The sequence below is a fragment of the Gobio gobio genome (genome assembly GCF_949357685.1).
Source record: "Gobio gobio genome assembly, chromosome: 7".
NCBI lineage: Eukaryota > Metazoa > Chordata > Actinopteri > Cypriniformes > Gobionidae > Gobio > Gobio gobio.
Window position 1 is genome coordinate 11903311 of NC_137103.1, and position 16911 is coordinate 11920221.

The 16911-nt window shown below is 39.5% G+C and overlaps 1 protein-coding gene across 4 annotated transcripts in view; it reads left to right on the forward strand.

The window, feature by feature from the left end:
• dync1i2a (dynein, cytoplasmic 1, intermediate chain 2a) overlaps nt 1-16466 on the forward strand; it is a 64484-nt gene extending 48018 nt beyond the window's left edge. For 2 of the 4 annotated variants that reach the window (XM_079821873.1, XM_079821874.1), the window contains exons 10-17: nt 1936-2061; nt 4080-4226; nt 4386-4499; nt 4958-5091; nt 7446-7590; nt 7677-7817; nt 10834-10959; nt 15208-16465. In XM_079821873.1, coding sequence (XP_079677999.1) covers nt 1936-2061; nt 4080-4226; nt 4386-4499; nt 4958-5091; nt 7446-7590; nt 7677-7817; nt 10834-10959; nt 15208-15321 — 1047 coding nt within the window. In that variant the 3' untranslated portion in view covers nt 15322-16465. Of the gene's footprint in view, nt 1-1935; nt 2062-4079; nt 4227-4385; nt 4500-4957; nt 5092-7445; nt 7591-7676; nt 7818-10833; nt 10960-15207 lie in introns of all 4 variants that reach the window. The other 2 variants (XM_079821875.1, XM_079821876.1) reach the window with 1 other exon arrangement.
• Nucleotides 16467-16911: the final 445 nt, after the last annotated feature.

The following is a 16911-nucleotide window of genomic DNA, read 5'->3' on the forward strand; positions in this document are numbered from 1 at the left end:
TGATTGGCTAACATTTTTGCATATGAAATAAGTATTACATGTGGGACTCTCTTGATAACTTTTAGCACGTTTTCACAATTGCAGCTCTCAAGGTTAACTAATCGTGAAAAGTGTTGATTATAGCATTATATTTAGATCTTTGGCATTATATTCAGATGGTGGCATGAAAGATCACAGACATGTTGAGCGCATGAATGCAGTGATTTCTCGATTTCTGCACACCAACGAAAGCTTTCAGCATAACTAACAGTGCAAACACAATGTAAATAAGAGATTAGTTGATTATAACGGGGATTTTGAGAGTCCAGAACTCAGTCACTGATAAAGTCGCGCTGTTTGATTGACAGCTCCAGCGATAGTAAAGAGAGTGTTTTTTGATTGCTTTCTATATTTTATTTAATCACAGTTTGAATGACAGATTATTTTTTATCCTACTGAAATAAACAATGTGAAGTCGAGCGTTTACTCACTGGTTTGATTTACTGACACATAGACAAAGAACATCTGGCTGTACATGAATCATTATATCAGAAATCACTGGTCTCAGATCAGGCATTAGAATAAACACGGTTACTTACATGTTGTGGCATTACCGTCGAGTCCATATCGTAAAAATCTGTTTGCAAAGCCTGCGCCGAAATTGCGACTGATTAACCAAAGAATCCACAGTGAAATGTACCGAATACAAATAAATAATGCTCAACTGAGACATTTACATTGTTGAAAATAAATAACCACATTCCTAGCATTAGCTTTGGAAGATAATGTTATTTTAATGGAGTGATTCTGCATCTTCTCTCCTCGTCATCTCACTAACAAGCCAGAGGGCGGGGCCAAAGTTGCACTGATGGAAGTGTTTGATTTTTTTTTCTGCAGAGGCGGTCTTTCACCGATCTTATCTAAAAGCTCAAGAAAAACTTGATTTTTCAGTTCAGGACCCATTTAAACCAACAAATATGGATGTGAAGAAATGTTTAGAGGTGCTTTTCCAAGTTAATTTCTTTGGGCTTTTAATTTGGAGTAAATGCCTTTTTAGCAGTATTAATTGTCCCTGCATGTGAGAAAGTATATAAAATATAAAAAAATGACACACTCACCTTCAAAGTATTTAAAATAGTCAAATGACTCTTGAAAAAAAAAGTGACAGCGTTAATCCTGACTGAATACATTCACAGTAAATAGTCCCAAATGAAACTAAAAATATCTTAACTTATAAGATTTAATCATCATGTTACACCTTAACTTGTTGAAAAAAGTAGCATCTTTCTGGTAAAGCTATTTATAAAAAAAGAAAAAAGAAGAGCCATTATCACATTACTGAAAAATGTACATCGTGGAATAGGTCACCAAAAATGAAATTTCAGTCATTTACGCATCTGCATGTCATTTCAAATATGACTTTCAATGAATAACAACTTAAATTTCAGTCTGAATATAGCATGTCATTTTGCAGCATCGACACTGTTATTGAACTGAATTGAATCAACATTGAACTGACTTGAAGAATGATACTATTACCTTCTGTAGAGCTGCTTTACAACCAAAATTAAGATCATTTCATAATTGATGAATTTCGCAACAATAGCATTTTACTCTTTATAATTGTGACTCTGCTTTGCAACAATATTGTGTAAGCTGCTATACAACCTTGATATGAGTAGTCATACATGGTTTAGAAAGCTTTGAGGTGAATAACTACTTTGGATGCATTTAGTTTTTATTTTGAATTATTATTAAAAAGTATATTTTTCCCTTTTGTTGCATATTTGTAACAGTCAGCTTAAAGTTTTTTTTTATTTTTTATGTGTACGTGGGTGGTTCTTGGCCGCCTGAAAAGCTGTAATGTGGACCAGACTTAATGCTAGCAGTCAGAAGTTTTTTTTTCTTAAATAGCCAAAAGTTTTGTTCTCCTGACCTGTACATGTGTGTTCACAGTATCCAGAGTTGCTGGTCGCCTCTTACAACAACAATGAGGAAGCCCCACATGAGCCTGATGGAGTGGCTTTGGTCTGGAACATGAAATACAAGAAGGCCACACCAGAATATGTCTTCCACTGTCAGGTACACACACCCTCACACACCTCCTGAAAACCATCCCATGTGAACACATATACCTACACACCGATTGCAGTTGGATTTTCTTCCATCCTCTTCTTCTCTCTCCCTCTTATTACCCCTGCGCAGCTTCTGTGATACATTCAAATACATACACACACACACACACACACACACACACACACACACACACACACACACACACACACACACACACACACAGGTTTGTTTTGATATCTAAGTGAAGACATACCATAGGCGTAATAGTTTTTATACTGTACAAACTGTACATTCAATCCCGTTACACTACCCCTACCCCTAAACCTACCCATCTCACACACACACTCTCTACCCCTAAACCTACCCATCACAGGAAACATTCAGCATTTTTACGTTTTTAATAAAACATTGTTTTGTATGTTTTTAAAGCTATTTTAAATATGAGGACATATGAAATGTCCTCATATTTCATGTTTACGTCGTAATAACGGTTTCATTATAAAAATGTGTGTCCTCAATCACAAAAACAAACACACACATGTCTGGTTCGCTATCTTTGTGGAGACTCCATAGACGTAAGGGTTTTTATACTGTACAAACTGTACATTCTCTCCCCTTACACTAACCCTACTCCTAAACCTGCCCATCTCACACACACACACACACACAGGTTTGTTTTGCTATCTAAGTGAGGACATACCATCGGTGTAATGATTTTTATACAGTACAAACTGTACATTAAACCCCTAAACCAACACACACACATACACACACGCACGCACACTCTCAACCCCTACCCTTAAACCTACCCATCACAGGAAACATTCTGCATTTTTAATAAAACATTGTTTAGAATGTTTTTAAAGCTATTTTAAATATGAGGACATATGAAATGTCCATATTTCATGTTTACATCGTAAAACCAACGTAATACCCGTGTCATTATACAAATTTGTGTCTTCATAAATCACAAAAACAAACCACACACACACAAATGAAAAATCTGTCTTTCTCATGTCATCACAAACCCATGACCTTTTCTTCCATAGAACACAAATGGAGAGGTTTTGAATCGTCAGTTCATGCTGCTCTTTTCCATTCAACAAAAGCATATCTGTAAAAGTCAGTTTAAGCCAATTTAAATATTTAAATGATTTTAAAACATTTAGGCGCAAGAAAACCCAAAAGAGAAATCGATTTGGTACTTATGCTTTGTCTGATAGACAGCTTTCTGTCCATTGGTGTTAATGTTAGTGAAACAACAAAAGAAAACTGAAATTTGTAAGAATTACCAGTGTGAACTCTATTGACTTTGATCAGGGTGAACTCTATTGACTTCAGTTGATTTATGGATATACGCAAATACTCAAACAGTCAGTAAAGTCACGGGACTCACAGATTTGAATCATTCTAGCCATTATGCTGCGTTGCAAGCAATACGGAAGCAGATTGTGGCATTTCTTTTTGTATTTGTTGAGTGTTACTGTATGTTCAGTGTGTGTTTGGCCTGAGGTGATCCGTTGTGGAGAGCCGGAGTAGAACCACATGTGCTGCCCTCAGGAACAGATACACAGCTCGCTCTTCCTGAGATGCAAAAACACTCCACAAGTATTCACAAACACTCACAGAAGATTTTACATCTTCTTAGCTGAGTATGCTGGGTCTGGTAAACTCCCAGAGGAGAGTGTGATAAACATACATGCAGCACAATAACCATGGTAAACGAAGGCTCAAATCTGCTTGATGCAAAGAACCAACGAGTTTTGTTTTCACATGTCACTTCAGTAACTTTGAGCTTCCACAAGAACCAATGAGGTTTGTTCTCGGGTGGCAAACAAACACAGTTGAGCTGCCTTTGATTATATTTGATCAATGGTTATATGAATAAAACCGCAAATTAAATCTGTTCTTTATATAAAGCAAAAGTGTCTCTTCAGAAGACCTGAATTAATCTGCTTGATTCATTACTTATGAACTTTTTGGAACTCTCTCTCTCTCTCTCTCTCTCTCTCTCTCTCCTGTAGTCTGCGGTCATGTCTGCAGCGTTTGCAAAGTTTCATCCAAACCTGGTTGTCGGTGGCACTTATTCAGGACAGATTGTCCTGTGGGACAACAGAAGTAACAGACGCACTCCTGTCCAGAGGACACCTCTCTCTGCTGCGGCCCACACGGTACATGGCATCACACACCACACAGAAAATTAGGCCAAGCAGTAGCTGCAGTCCAAGAACCCTGAGATATTAATACTACGGTGTCCTAAAACAAAATATTGCTTATGTTGTTTTATATATTTTTTTCACCCTAGCCTTACTTTTCTGCTTCTCTTCCAGCACCCAGTGTACTGTGTTAATGTGGTTGGCACACAGAACGCTCATAACCTCATTAGCATCTCTACTGATGGAAAGATGTGCTCCTGGAGTCTGGACATGCTGTCTCAACCACAGGTACCCACAATTCTCTCTGCCCTCACATGACCCTCCATCAAAAATTCTCAGTTCATGGTTTCATAGTTGGAATATCATGCTCAAAGAAAGCAACTTGCTTACTCAACCAGTAAAAATAGTGAATGTTGTGTACAAATCTTACCGACAAGTGCCAAGGGAAGTGATTTGTTGGCTTCAGAAGCACTATAAGAGGCCCAGTGAGAGCCTCAACCTCTTCCCTGCTGCCTTACACACACACACACACACACACACACACACACACACACACACACAGAGCTGCTTTTGGATTTAGTATGCCATTAACTCATCCTTGAGTTTCCAAAAACATTTGCCAAACCACAGTGTCAGATGTTAATGATTGGTAAAGCGCTGGCTGAATTTAAATTGCGCATTGCTAATCTGTGAGGGAGGCTATTGGCTGTGGTGTTATTGATGTGTGAGTGTGTGTGTGCCAACAGGACAGTATGGAGCTGGTGTTTAAGCAGTCTAAATCCGTTGCGGTCACCTCCATGTCCTTCCCTCTGGGTGACGTTAATAACTTTGTGGTGGGAAGTGAGGATGGATCAGTCTACACAGCCTGTCGCCATGGCAGGTAATACACACACTTACACACACTGCAGGAGATCTCTGGATCTGTGCATGTAATCTGCTTATGCAAACAAACATTTTCTTTCTCACAAAATGGCTTTTTCTTAGTCCCTGTATTATGTATATATATATACACACACCGATCAGGCATAACATTTTGCTGCCAAAACAGCCCTGACCCGTCGAGGCATGGACTCCCTGATGGTGTGCTGCGGTATCTGACACCAAGATGTTAGCAGCAGATCCTTTAAGTACTGTAAGTTGCGAGGTGGGGCCTCCATGGATCGGACTTGTTTGTTCAGCACATCCCACAGATGCTCGATTGAACTGAGATCTGGGGAATTTGGAGGCCAAGTCAACACCTCGAACTCGTTGTGCACCTCAAACCATTCCTGAACAATTTTTTGCTTTGTGTCGGCACATTATCTGCTGAAAGAGCCACAGCCACCAGGGAATACCGTTTCCATGAAAGGCTGTACATGGTCTGCAACAATGCTTAGGTAGGTGGTACGTGTCAAAGTAACATCCACATGAATGGAGGACCCAAGGTTTCCCAGCAGAACATTGCCCAAAGCATCAACACTGCCTCCGCCTGCTTGCCTTCTTCCCATAGTGCACCTGGTGCCATGTGTTCCCCAGCTAAGCAACACACACACACCCGGCCATCCACGTGATGTAAAAGAAAACGTGATTCATCAGACCAGGCCGCCTTCTTCCATTGCTCCGTGGTCCAGTTCTGATATTCACATGCCCACTGTTGGTGCTTTGGGCGGGGTCAGGGGTCAGCATGGGCAGCCTGACTGGTCTGTGGCTGTGCCGCCCCATACACAACAAACTGAGATTGTGTATTTTGACACCTTTCTATCAGAACCAGCATTAACTTCTCGAGCAATCTGAGCTCCAGTAGCTCGTCTGTTTGATTGGACCACACGGGCCAGCCTTCACTCCCCATGTGCATCAATGAGCCTCAGCCGCCCATGACCCTGTGGCCGGTTCACCACTGGTCCTTCCTTGGAGCACTTTGATAGAGACTGACCACTGCAGACCGGGAACACCCATCAAGAGCTGCAGTTTTGGAGATGCTCTGACCCAGTCGTCTAGCCATCACAATTTGGCCCTTGTCAAACTCGCTCAAATCCTTACGCTTGCCCATTTTTCCTGCTTCTAACACATCAACTTTGAGGACAAAATGTTCACTTGCTGCCTAATATATCCCACCCACTAACAGGTGCCATGATGAAGAGATAATCAGTGTTATTCACTTCACCTGTCATAATGTTATGCCTGATTGCCTGATCGGTATGTATATATGTATATATACACACACAGGGATTCATCAGAAATTAAGAATACTAAGCAATAGATATATAATATTCAATAACAGTCCATTGCTTAGTATTCTTCATTCCCGATGAATCCCTGTATGAATCATTGAACTTTCTGGTTAATTATATTAACATTATTTGTGTAAATGAGGACTAGACATAGTTTGATGTATAATATTGAAAATATATTTTTTCAAATTTTCCAACATATTTTGAAAGTGGAAATTTGTGGAAAGCCATGTTGTGGTTTCTTGGGTGGACTGATCAACAAATCAAATGTATGTATGTACATTTATAACCCAAATAAATCCTGATCTTTTGAGCTTGCTATTTTTCAAAAAATCCTGGGGGAAAAAACATTGCGGTTTCACAAAAATAGTAACCAGCACAACTGTTTTCAACATGTTTCTTGAGCAGTAAATCATCATATTAGAATGATTTCTGAAGGATCATGTGACACTGGAGTAATGATGATAAATTCAGCTTTGATCACAGGAATAAATTACATTTTACTATATATTATAATCGAATACTGTTATTTCAAATTGTTTCACAATTTTACTTTTTTTCAAATAAATGCAGCCTTTTAGTAGTTTAATTTTATAAGTAATTAATATGTATTTCTATTAATACATTGACACATGCTTTACTGAAGCAGACATCATGTTACGATCGTTATCTGTTATCTTCCAAAAACTTTATTGCCCTGAATGGAAGTTCCTGCGCAAGTTTTTGTTTTATATCAAAAATATGAAAATCATCTTGTTTATGAATGGGATATAGTAGATGTGTTTATGTGTACTGTAATGAGCTGAGAGAGCGAATGTTTCCTCTTCATTTGTGATGCTGTGATTATCTCACCCTCTACACACACTCTCAGCATCTCACACGGCTGTTTACCTCTCACAGTAATGAGCTCACACACTCAGCGGTGTGTGTTAGTAATGTGAAGTGTTACCTGACTGATGGAAACATGCTGAGATGCTGATCATTAACCCTCTGTCATTCTGTGTGTGTGTGTGTGTGTGAGCAGTCGGGCAGGTATCAGTGAGATGTTCGAGGGACATCATGGTCCAATCACAGGCATTCACTGTCACACAGCGACTGGGCCGGTAGATTTCTCTCATCTCTTCCTGACCGCCTCTTTTGATTGGACCGTTAAACTCTGGAGCAACAAGGTAACGGATCATTCGTGCACACTCATTACATTACACTGTCATTCATGAATCTCTCAGCTGACTGTGTGTTTTTCTCTCTGCTGTAGAATAACAAGCCGCTGTACTCGTTTGAGGATAACTCGGATTATGTTTATGATGTCATGTGGTCTCCGGTACATCCCGCCCTCTTTGCGTGTGTGGACGGACTCGGACGCATCGACCTGTGGAACCTCAACAATGACACAGAGGTTAAAACAGCTTACATGCCATGAAACATCGATACATAAACACACACTTACATATGCAGAGTCAACAATATTCATCCACCACAAAGTCTTCAACATGAGAGATAAAATCTGATTTCTTTTAGTAGTGTTAGAAATATAAACAATTATATACAATACATTTTCAGCCTGTTAAAGGGTTAGTTCACCCAAAAATGAAAATTCTGTCATTAATGACTTACCCTCATGTCGTTCGACACCCGTCAGACCTCCGTTCATCTTCAGAACACAAATGAAGATATTTTAGTTGAAATCTGATGGCTCTGAAAGGCCTCCATTGGCTCAATGCACGGTTCACTCTCAAGACCCTTAAAAGGTACTAAAGACGTCGTTACAAAGTCCATCTCACTACAGTGGTTCTACAATAACTTTATGAATCGGCGAGAATAGTTTTTGTGCGCAAAAAAACCCTAAATAATGACTTGTATAGTGATGACGATTTCAAAACACGGCATCATGAAGCTTCGAAGCGTTATGAATCAGTGAGTCGAATCATGATTCGGATCGCGTGTCAAACCGCTGATTCGACTCACTGATTCATAACGCTTCGAAGCTTCGTGATTCCGTGTTTTGAAATCGTCATCACTATATCACTAAGTCGTTATTTAGGGTTTTTTTGCGCACAAAAACTATTGTCGCCGATTCATAAAATTATTGTAGAACCACTGTAGTGAGATGGACTTTGTAATGACGTCTTTAGTACCTTTTAAGGGTCTTGAGAGTGAACCGTGCATTGAGCCAATGGAGGCCTTTCAGAGCCATCAGATTTCAACTAAAATATCTTCATTTGTGTTCTGAAGATGAACGGAGGTCTGACGGGTGTCCAACAACATGAGGGTAAGTAATTAATGACAGAATTTTCATTTTTGGGTGAACTAACCCTTTAACAATGTTTAGTATATTTGGATATTTAAGTGTTTTTTGTTTTGTTTTTTTTCCCAGTCAAAGGATTTCAATCAAACAGTGTTGCTAATAGGGTTGGGTACCGGTACCGTTTTTCGGTACTTTAGGGATGTTTACATTTATAGAAATACATTTATAGTCATTTATAGAGGTGTTATTGACATTATGCCAGAGCTGCCCTGATCTCTGTCTGCCATTGTCTGTGATGTTTGTATACTGTAATATTTACTAGTAAATAGTAGGCTACTAGGTACTTAATTCAATTTAAAAACAACCATATGCATTTTTTTTCTATGATTTTTTTTTAGATTTCCCTCAAATTATGTGTTGTGTATTTTCTGGTAATCAAATGAAGACATAAGACATTAATTCAATTTATCTTTTCATTAAATTCAACTTTTTTTGTCAAACAAAGTGCTGCACAACTGAGCTTTATACTGTTAAAATTAAAACATGAAGAAAATTTTTAAAGTTTTGACAATTTATTATTATTACATTAGTGTTAGTATTATTATTAGGTAGGTAAATTAAACCGCACGTCTGCGCGATTCATTCGCACAGAGACACGCAGGACATGCAGGATTCATATTTTAATGGTCTTTTTGCGGTTTAATATTCACAGATATTAGTCTATATCACCAGATGCGTTCTCAGGTACCAAAATTTGGTACTGATTGATTTAATGTGAATTGGTACTCGGTAGTACCGACGTAATTCGGTCGGTGCCCTTAAAAGTACAGAGTTCGGTACCCAAACCTAGTTGCTATTTAGATTTGAAATGTTTAATGTACCACAGTAAAATAAAGTTTTTAGTTTTTTCATAATATGAACCATTATAATAATACATAGTTTTGAAGAGCAATATTTACCAACATATAGTTTTGCTAAAACATAATATATGGCAGATGCCAAATTGAAATATTGCATGAACATTCTTGCATGATGACACAAATGACTTGTTGAATCAGAGTTTTGATTTGATTCACTTAAATGGACATTTTGATCTAATTCATGAAATGATTCAAACTCTAATTTCATTTTTGCTACTTAAATGCTTCGTTCACCCAAAAATTGTGCACCCTTAAAAAGGTGCATAGAGCTGCTTTAGTTTGTTTGTTGATTTTCAAATATAAAACTTGAACAAAACCGTGATAATTTTGATAACCGTGATAATTTGGGTCACTATAATCGTGATGTTAAATTTCCATACCGTTTCATCCCTAGTGGGAAAAAAACATTGACATTCTGGATTCGGAAGGCAATAAAATCACAGACTAGCCCCTGTCAATGATGAAAATACCTTATGACCCCACGAGAAACAATTACCGTCCGAATAGGGCTAAAAAAAAAAGCTTACCGTCTAAGAGCAGCGTGACTGTCATGTTTGTGTGCCTCACTGACGGGACCAAACTTTCCCCGATTTTGATTTTAAAACGTAAGACGGTACCCAGATTTCAAAACTTTTGCTAGGCACATTATTTTTATGATATGCCAAAAAGTGTTAAATGTGATCATTGGTACATTTTACCAGTATTTACCAAAATTTCAATACAAGCCTTTTTCCAAAAGGTACATCGTGAAGCGGGGTGCGGTGGGGGGTGGGGGGTGGGGGTTCAGGGTCGTCTTATATTCAGAACAATATGATATATAGGGATCTCGCTTTGCTTGCTTTCTGTTTATCACAATTTGAAAAAAGTTTTATTTTTCATGCTGCTAAGAGGACCAACGGCCATGTATACACTGCAGAGTTTTAGGAGAATCAACCGTATTTTACCGGTGCAGTTCGGTTCGGGTACGGAATTAAATGAGTGTTGCTGTCGGATAAGTACTGCGGGTGCGGGTTTACCAAACAGGACCAGTACATGAACACTGTACAGTTTGATGTGATCAGCCTTGTCCTGTTTAGTTCAACAGTACTTTTCAAAATATCAGCATGAAAGTAATAAATCCCCTTCTGTTGCATGACCTCTGTGATTAATAATGTGGATGGATCAGATACTGACTAAACAAACTGTATTATTGCTATTATTAAAAGTTGAACACAATAAGCTCAACGAATGTTTGTGTGTGTGTGCAGGTGCCCACTGTCAGCGTGGCCGTGGAAGGAAGTCCTGCTCTGAACAGACTGCGCTGGTCTCAGTCGGGCAGAGAGATCGCTGTCGGGGACTCAGAAGGACAGATCCACATTTACGACGTGGGCGAGGTGAGAGAGTAGAGTTTACTTAAGACCCATCACAGACTGACTTCACAGCAACACTTTCAGCTCCTGGGCGGGGCGTTGAGCGGCTTTCTCACTCTCGCTCCCGTTCTGTCACTGAGACGTTGGTGTAAAAAGCCCATGCGGAGCCTCTAAAGATGACACACACTACAATTATGCGTCTGTCAGAGAGGGGCCCTAACAGCACGGCCCTTCAGGGGCCACAGAGGGCCTCTGTCACTCACGAGATGGGATGAAAGCAGATAGAGTAGAAGAATGAGATGGGGGATTGTTAGCCAGGGGTCAGTTCACTCTCTCAGAATAGCCTGATCGTCCACTGTGTGGCCACGGCAGGCTTTACACCTCTTTACAAAACGCTGGCATATTACACACCATGGGCCTATTCATGAAACACGAGCAGAACGAATTTGTGTGTTTTGAAATCGTTCGTAAAGCCATTCTGACATACATTTTCGGATTCACGAAAATTTTCGTATTTTCAAAATGTTAGTTGGTATGAAAGAAATGTACACCTGCTCCCTACCACGTGTAAATGGTGCGTAAAACATTTGAACGTTTTGTGTTCTAATTTAGGCAAACTGATGACATTGCATTTGGATGCACTGTACCATAATAATATTTCGCAAGTGGATTTGCCCCGTCTCTTTTCTTTTCTTTCTTTTTTTTTAACGGTTCACCTTGGGGTAATAGGCAGCGCTCCTCATGGTCACTATTTACCCAGCCGTCCAATCACAGTGGAGGAGGGGCGGGACAAATACTACACCGACCAATCATTCGACTTGTACACTGACTGAACAACAATGGAAAAGTTAATTTAGCTGGTTACTGCATTTTTAGATTTAGTAATATTCTTCAAAGTGAGATGCTATCAACACATTACTGCTATTGATATTCTGTATCAGCAACCAAAGTTTCTCAGCTGGAAAAACGCTGCCCTTGCAAAGCGATTTCAAGTGCCACCAGCTGGCCAGAAGAGCTCCAGACATTTTTAGCTGGCTAAAAATGCTTTGGTGGACACGATAATTTAATATTTATTGCGAGGCATATGGCCAATTAATCTCGATAGCATTTATGCAAAATACTGGAGCCAAACCAGAAAGAATTCCAGAAGATTCCACTGCGTCATTTGCAGTTGTAACTCATGGGCGGGGATTATGCTAATTATGAATGAGCGCGCACACGCACCCTATTTACGAATGTTTGTATTCATTAATATACACACGTTTAACTACCAAATCCGTGGTATACGAAGCGTTTGTGAGTTTTCATAAATGTCCATTTTACGCGCAAATTACTCAGGTCATATATTTACTAGTGCTGTCAACATTAACACATTAACGCATGCGATTAATTTAAAGTCCTTAACGCGTTAAAAGAATTGAACGCAATTAACGCAAATAAATTACAGAAGCCACGATTTGGCCGTCTGAGACAAATTTTGCAAATCCTAAAAGATTCCTCTGATCCTAGGCTAAAATCTGAAGTCTTTGATCGTTAGTTTGACATGTTCACCGGCAGCCGGTTAATGACCACTGCGATCAAATTTGACCTAAGACGAAATTCTGGCAGTGTCAGAAGATTTGGCGCTCAGTCCTGCAGTGTGACTTCTCCTACGACGTTTTTCAAGACAAACTATGACCAAAATGAGCGCTAGAGATTTCTTTGTAGCCACCATTTCAATCCCGTGTGTAATGCCGCTCACTGTCACCGAACGCTTTGATCGTTGATTGATGATATAAAACTCCAGACGAGTTTTGTTGCGTGCGTCCATTTTTAGCGCGCCTTGACTATCTTCCAGTCTGACTTTTAATGACAACTGAGATCTTACAATGTGACGTGGCTTACAGCGGGGATCATGTTCTTTCAGTCTGACAAGGAACAATCGTGAAGGACTATTATAAATCGCACAGTGTGTGCACCCGGCTTAGCGTAATTTTCGTCACGCCGTTAGATGATGTTAGAAGTCGGGAGTTTATCACAATCACACTGAGCCTCTACAGCACCTGTAACCCTGAGGAAATGAACTCTTTAACCCGATTCTGCTTCTGTTTGTGATCAAGCCATTTAAAGCCGTTCAACTCTGGGAAAGTGTTCAGTGATCCAGTAATCAATTTGTGACCAGTCACGGAAAGTAGGGACACAAGTCGGCAGCACAACTTTCGAGCAAAATGAGAAAGAAGCGTTTTTTTTTCCGCTTTTTTGCTGAGTCTGTTAGTTAAGATCACGAAGAAGCCTCTCCGTGTTTGAGATGGCAGTATTGGTGTATTTAAAAGCATACACTTTGAGGTTGAAATCGGCTTGTTTTTCGGAGATTCTAGCATGCAGCAGAGGCGTGTTTCTCTTTTGCTATTGCCCCCGCCCTCCAAGGGAAGCGTGGCTCAGTGTTGCCAAGTCCGCGGTTGGGCTACTTCAACACTGTTGCCGCGGGCTGTTTTTCATGTCCGCGGGATGAATGACAAAAAAATTATGTGATATTTAGCCCCGGGAATGCGATTTTTAGTAGGCAACTATGCCAATAAAACACATTTTACCCCCCAAATGCAATTTTTACCGGAGAAGCCCCCCTGAAACGTGATTGGGCTTGTTTGGGGCTAGTTTTGAGTAGCAATTGTGTGGGTTTTGTTGTGAAATTCTGGCAACCCTGGTGGCTGGCCACGCACAGATCTCTGCTGGCAGTGCTAAAGCAATAACGAGCAGCTGATACGAAGTGCAAACGACATGACTGAAAAAAAAACATACATACAGGTCCTTGAAAGTGCTTGAATTTATTTTGTGCAAGAAGTTTTCTGGAAGAAATTCCCTATTATTCTCTCCGGTCCGATAATGTGTTATTTCGCCAACACTTCGTGGACTATGCTGGATTTACGTTTGTTACTTGCATTTGCGCGTTACGTTAAGTGTTTCCCGCGTGAGGTACTTTGTGTTGTACGTTGCCATGATGTTCACGCGCGCACAAAACTATACGGTACCTCAGCGTTTCACAGACGCACCGTGAAATATTGCAAAAACAGACTGGTTACATGAGCCTAAGCTCTTTTCAATAAAATCCCTGCAAAAGTTAAAGGTCCCGTTTTTACTGTTTTTTTTAAGCTTTGATTGTGTGCAATATAACATATATGTTTGTTTACTGTGAGTGTTTCTGTGTAATTTACTGTGTATGTTAATGGTAATGCCACGGAGAGAGAGAGTTGTGAATGAGACGTTAATGCGCACTTCTGCTTTGTTTGTTTGTTCAGCTCTTACGATGATTTTTTGAGTGAAAAACAATGTAATAAACTTCATAATCCATCAGTAAAGTTTGGCCATCATTCGGACGGGGTATGCGCTACATTCTGTGTCCAAAAACATCTTGGGATAAGGTTTTCACACTGACAGCTGTCATTGTAAGATATAGCAAAACGTTTGTTTGTCCGAGTTAGCAACAGTAACTAAGGGGGGCGGGGCTTACCGATGGGTCAATTCATTCAAACAGTCCAACACAGCGCGAATGTAAAGAAGGCCAGGCTGAACACATCACACATATCAGAGCGAATAGAGACTTAAGTGAATTGTTCGTTCCAGTGTGCTTTGCTTTAAAACACGAGCTCTGTCGTATTCTGCAATTGTTTCTGAAGAGCGCAATTTTTGGAGTCGTACAGTAAGCGCAACAAACAACAAACCATATATCTGCGCGCTCTCAATCACTGATCGCACGCTGCATTCATGTACAGACACACAGTACATTTGTGTTGTGTCCACACACACTCAGGAAGGATAATGTTTGATTTGTCATGTGTTCATGCACTCAAAGCGAATGAATTAGGTTTTTTTGCCGTCTCCGTGTTCGGTATCGCAGCTTGACTCGTCTAAAATGAAAGTCAGTCTCGTTGTTGTTGCTCTGCACACACACTATACACTGTGAATTCTGTAATGTTTTTTTATGTTTTTTTTTTTTCATGGGTGCTTAGGTGTGTATACATTTATTATATAATAGAATTATATGGACTTGGTTATTTGGTGTCCTTTTGGAGTCTCCAGTGATCCTTGAAGCTTGCAGAAATTTTGTGAGAATCACCCTTCAATCTGACTGTTTACTTTGGATATAGCAAATTATGACAAAATTAATGTGTTTAATGAGATAAATGACATATGATTAATTTCATGATAAGTGTGCGATTGATCACGCTTTAAAAAATGAATCTATTTACGGAAATTTCATGAATGAGGCCCAATGATTTTCTCTTCTCTCTATAGCAAATCGCGGTCCCGCGAAGTGACGAATGGACCCGATTTGTGCGGACGCTGGTGGAGATCAACGAGAACCGCGACGATGCGGAGGAGCTGGCGGCCCAACGCCTTTCCGCTTGATCGTCATGGAAACCAGCACCATTCCAGAGATCTCCGAAAGCTGTAATGATTTCTGTCTGAAAACCTTTGATTCTGCCTTTTGTTTGGGATGAAAATATGAAACTCATGAAATTCATAGTGCGAGAGCAGAAGGCCTCCCAGTCACCCCACAACCAGAAGCCTTAACATTTGCATGCATGAACAAAACCAAACCATAATGAATGTTTCTGTTTCTATCCAGGTATCTCTGAGTGTGCTAAACTCTCAGCTCATTACGCACAGCCAAATATAATCCATTCACACAGATGAAGCTCATTAAACCCATGTCTGGCTCATAGTTCATCCTCAAAATGATTCGATTTACTGCCTTAAATTTACAGATGTTTTATTGCAATACAGTTAAAATGGGGTGAGGGAGTGTGCTTAAATAGTAGATTTGTCATTTAGTAGAATATGTCATAAAAATATCTTTCAAATGAAGATGTTTTCTTTTAATTTTGGTGTTGAAATATGAAAAATGCAATGGAGTATCTCTGAGAGGTTTTGATTCACCTACTGTTCTCAATACTAGTAACCCGTTGTATTATTGCGAACTAGATCGCAGACCTAGAGAAATCTAGAGCTCTACCTCCTGTAGATGGTTTCAGTGGGACACATTCAGCATCACGTACGGAGATTTCTGCTGTCTAGCTGTGGACCAAATGCTGGAGTCATTTCTGACTTTCTACTCTGCTCTTTTTATTTTTCTCTCCTGTTAATGATTGATCTTGTTGCTCTCCACCTCAGCAGAGGCACAATCATGTATGTATTATACATATCAATATACTGGGTTGATTTTCAGACGTGCTTTTAGAGATCAAGGTCTTCCTCTTCCAGTGTTCCACTCCTGTTTGAAACGCTAACAGTAACTTTTGCTGAACCTCTTTGTACATCTGAATACTTTTTTCTAAGCCAAAATGTTGGTAAATCCTTTCTGATTTACCTCAATCAGTTTGAAGTCATCCGTCTTTCCTGTAGTATTCAGAAAGTAGGTTTATGAGGATTTCCAAAAGTTGCTTCCAACAGTGTTCCTCGTGTTTAAGTGAATGTCCAATAATTTCTGCATTTGAAAACAACAATTGTGATTTATTTCAATAAATGACAATACTATAAAATGCATTTAACCAAATTCCTCTAGTCTGTTTGTCTTTATTGTCCATTTTTATTCCCTGTTAGATCCTGTACCATACAGTTGTGGTCTGAATTATTTATGAATTAGAGAATTATTGGCACCCCTGGTAAATATGATCTGAGATGGCTGTAAAAATAAATCTGCATTGTGTATCCTTTTGATCTTTCATTCAAAAACATCGACCTAACCTTTCACTGAAGTAAAACAATTGAAAGTGGGGGGTAAATCACATTATGAAATAAATATTTTTCTCCAAAACACATTTGACAATTATTGGCACCCATAGAATTTTTATTCCTATTAATATTAAAATTTTTAGCACACCAGGGTGACTAGGAATATGAAATTGTTCCCTTTATCATTCATCACAATGAGTAAAACCACAGAATATAGTTCTGATGTGCAGCAAAAGATTGCTGAGCTTCACAAAAGAGAAAGTG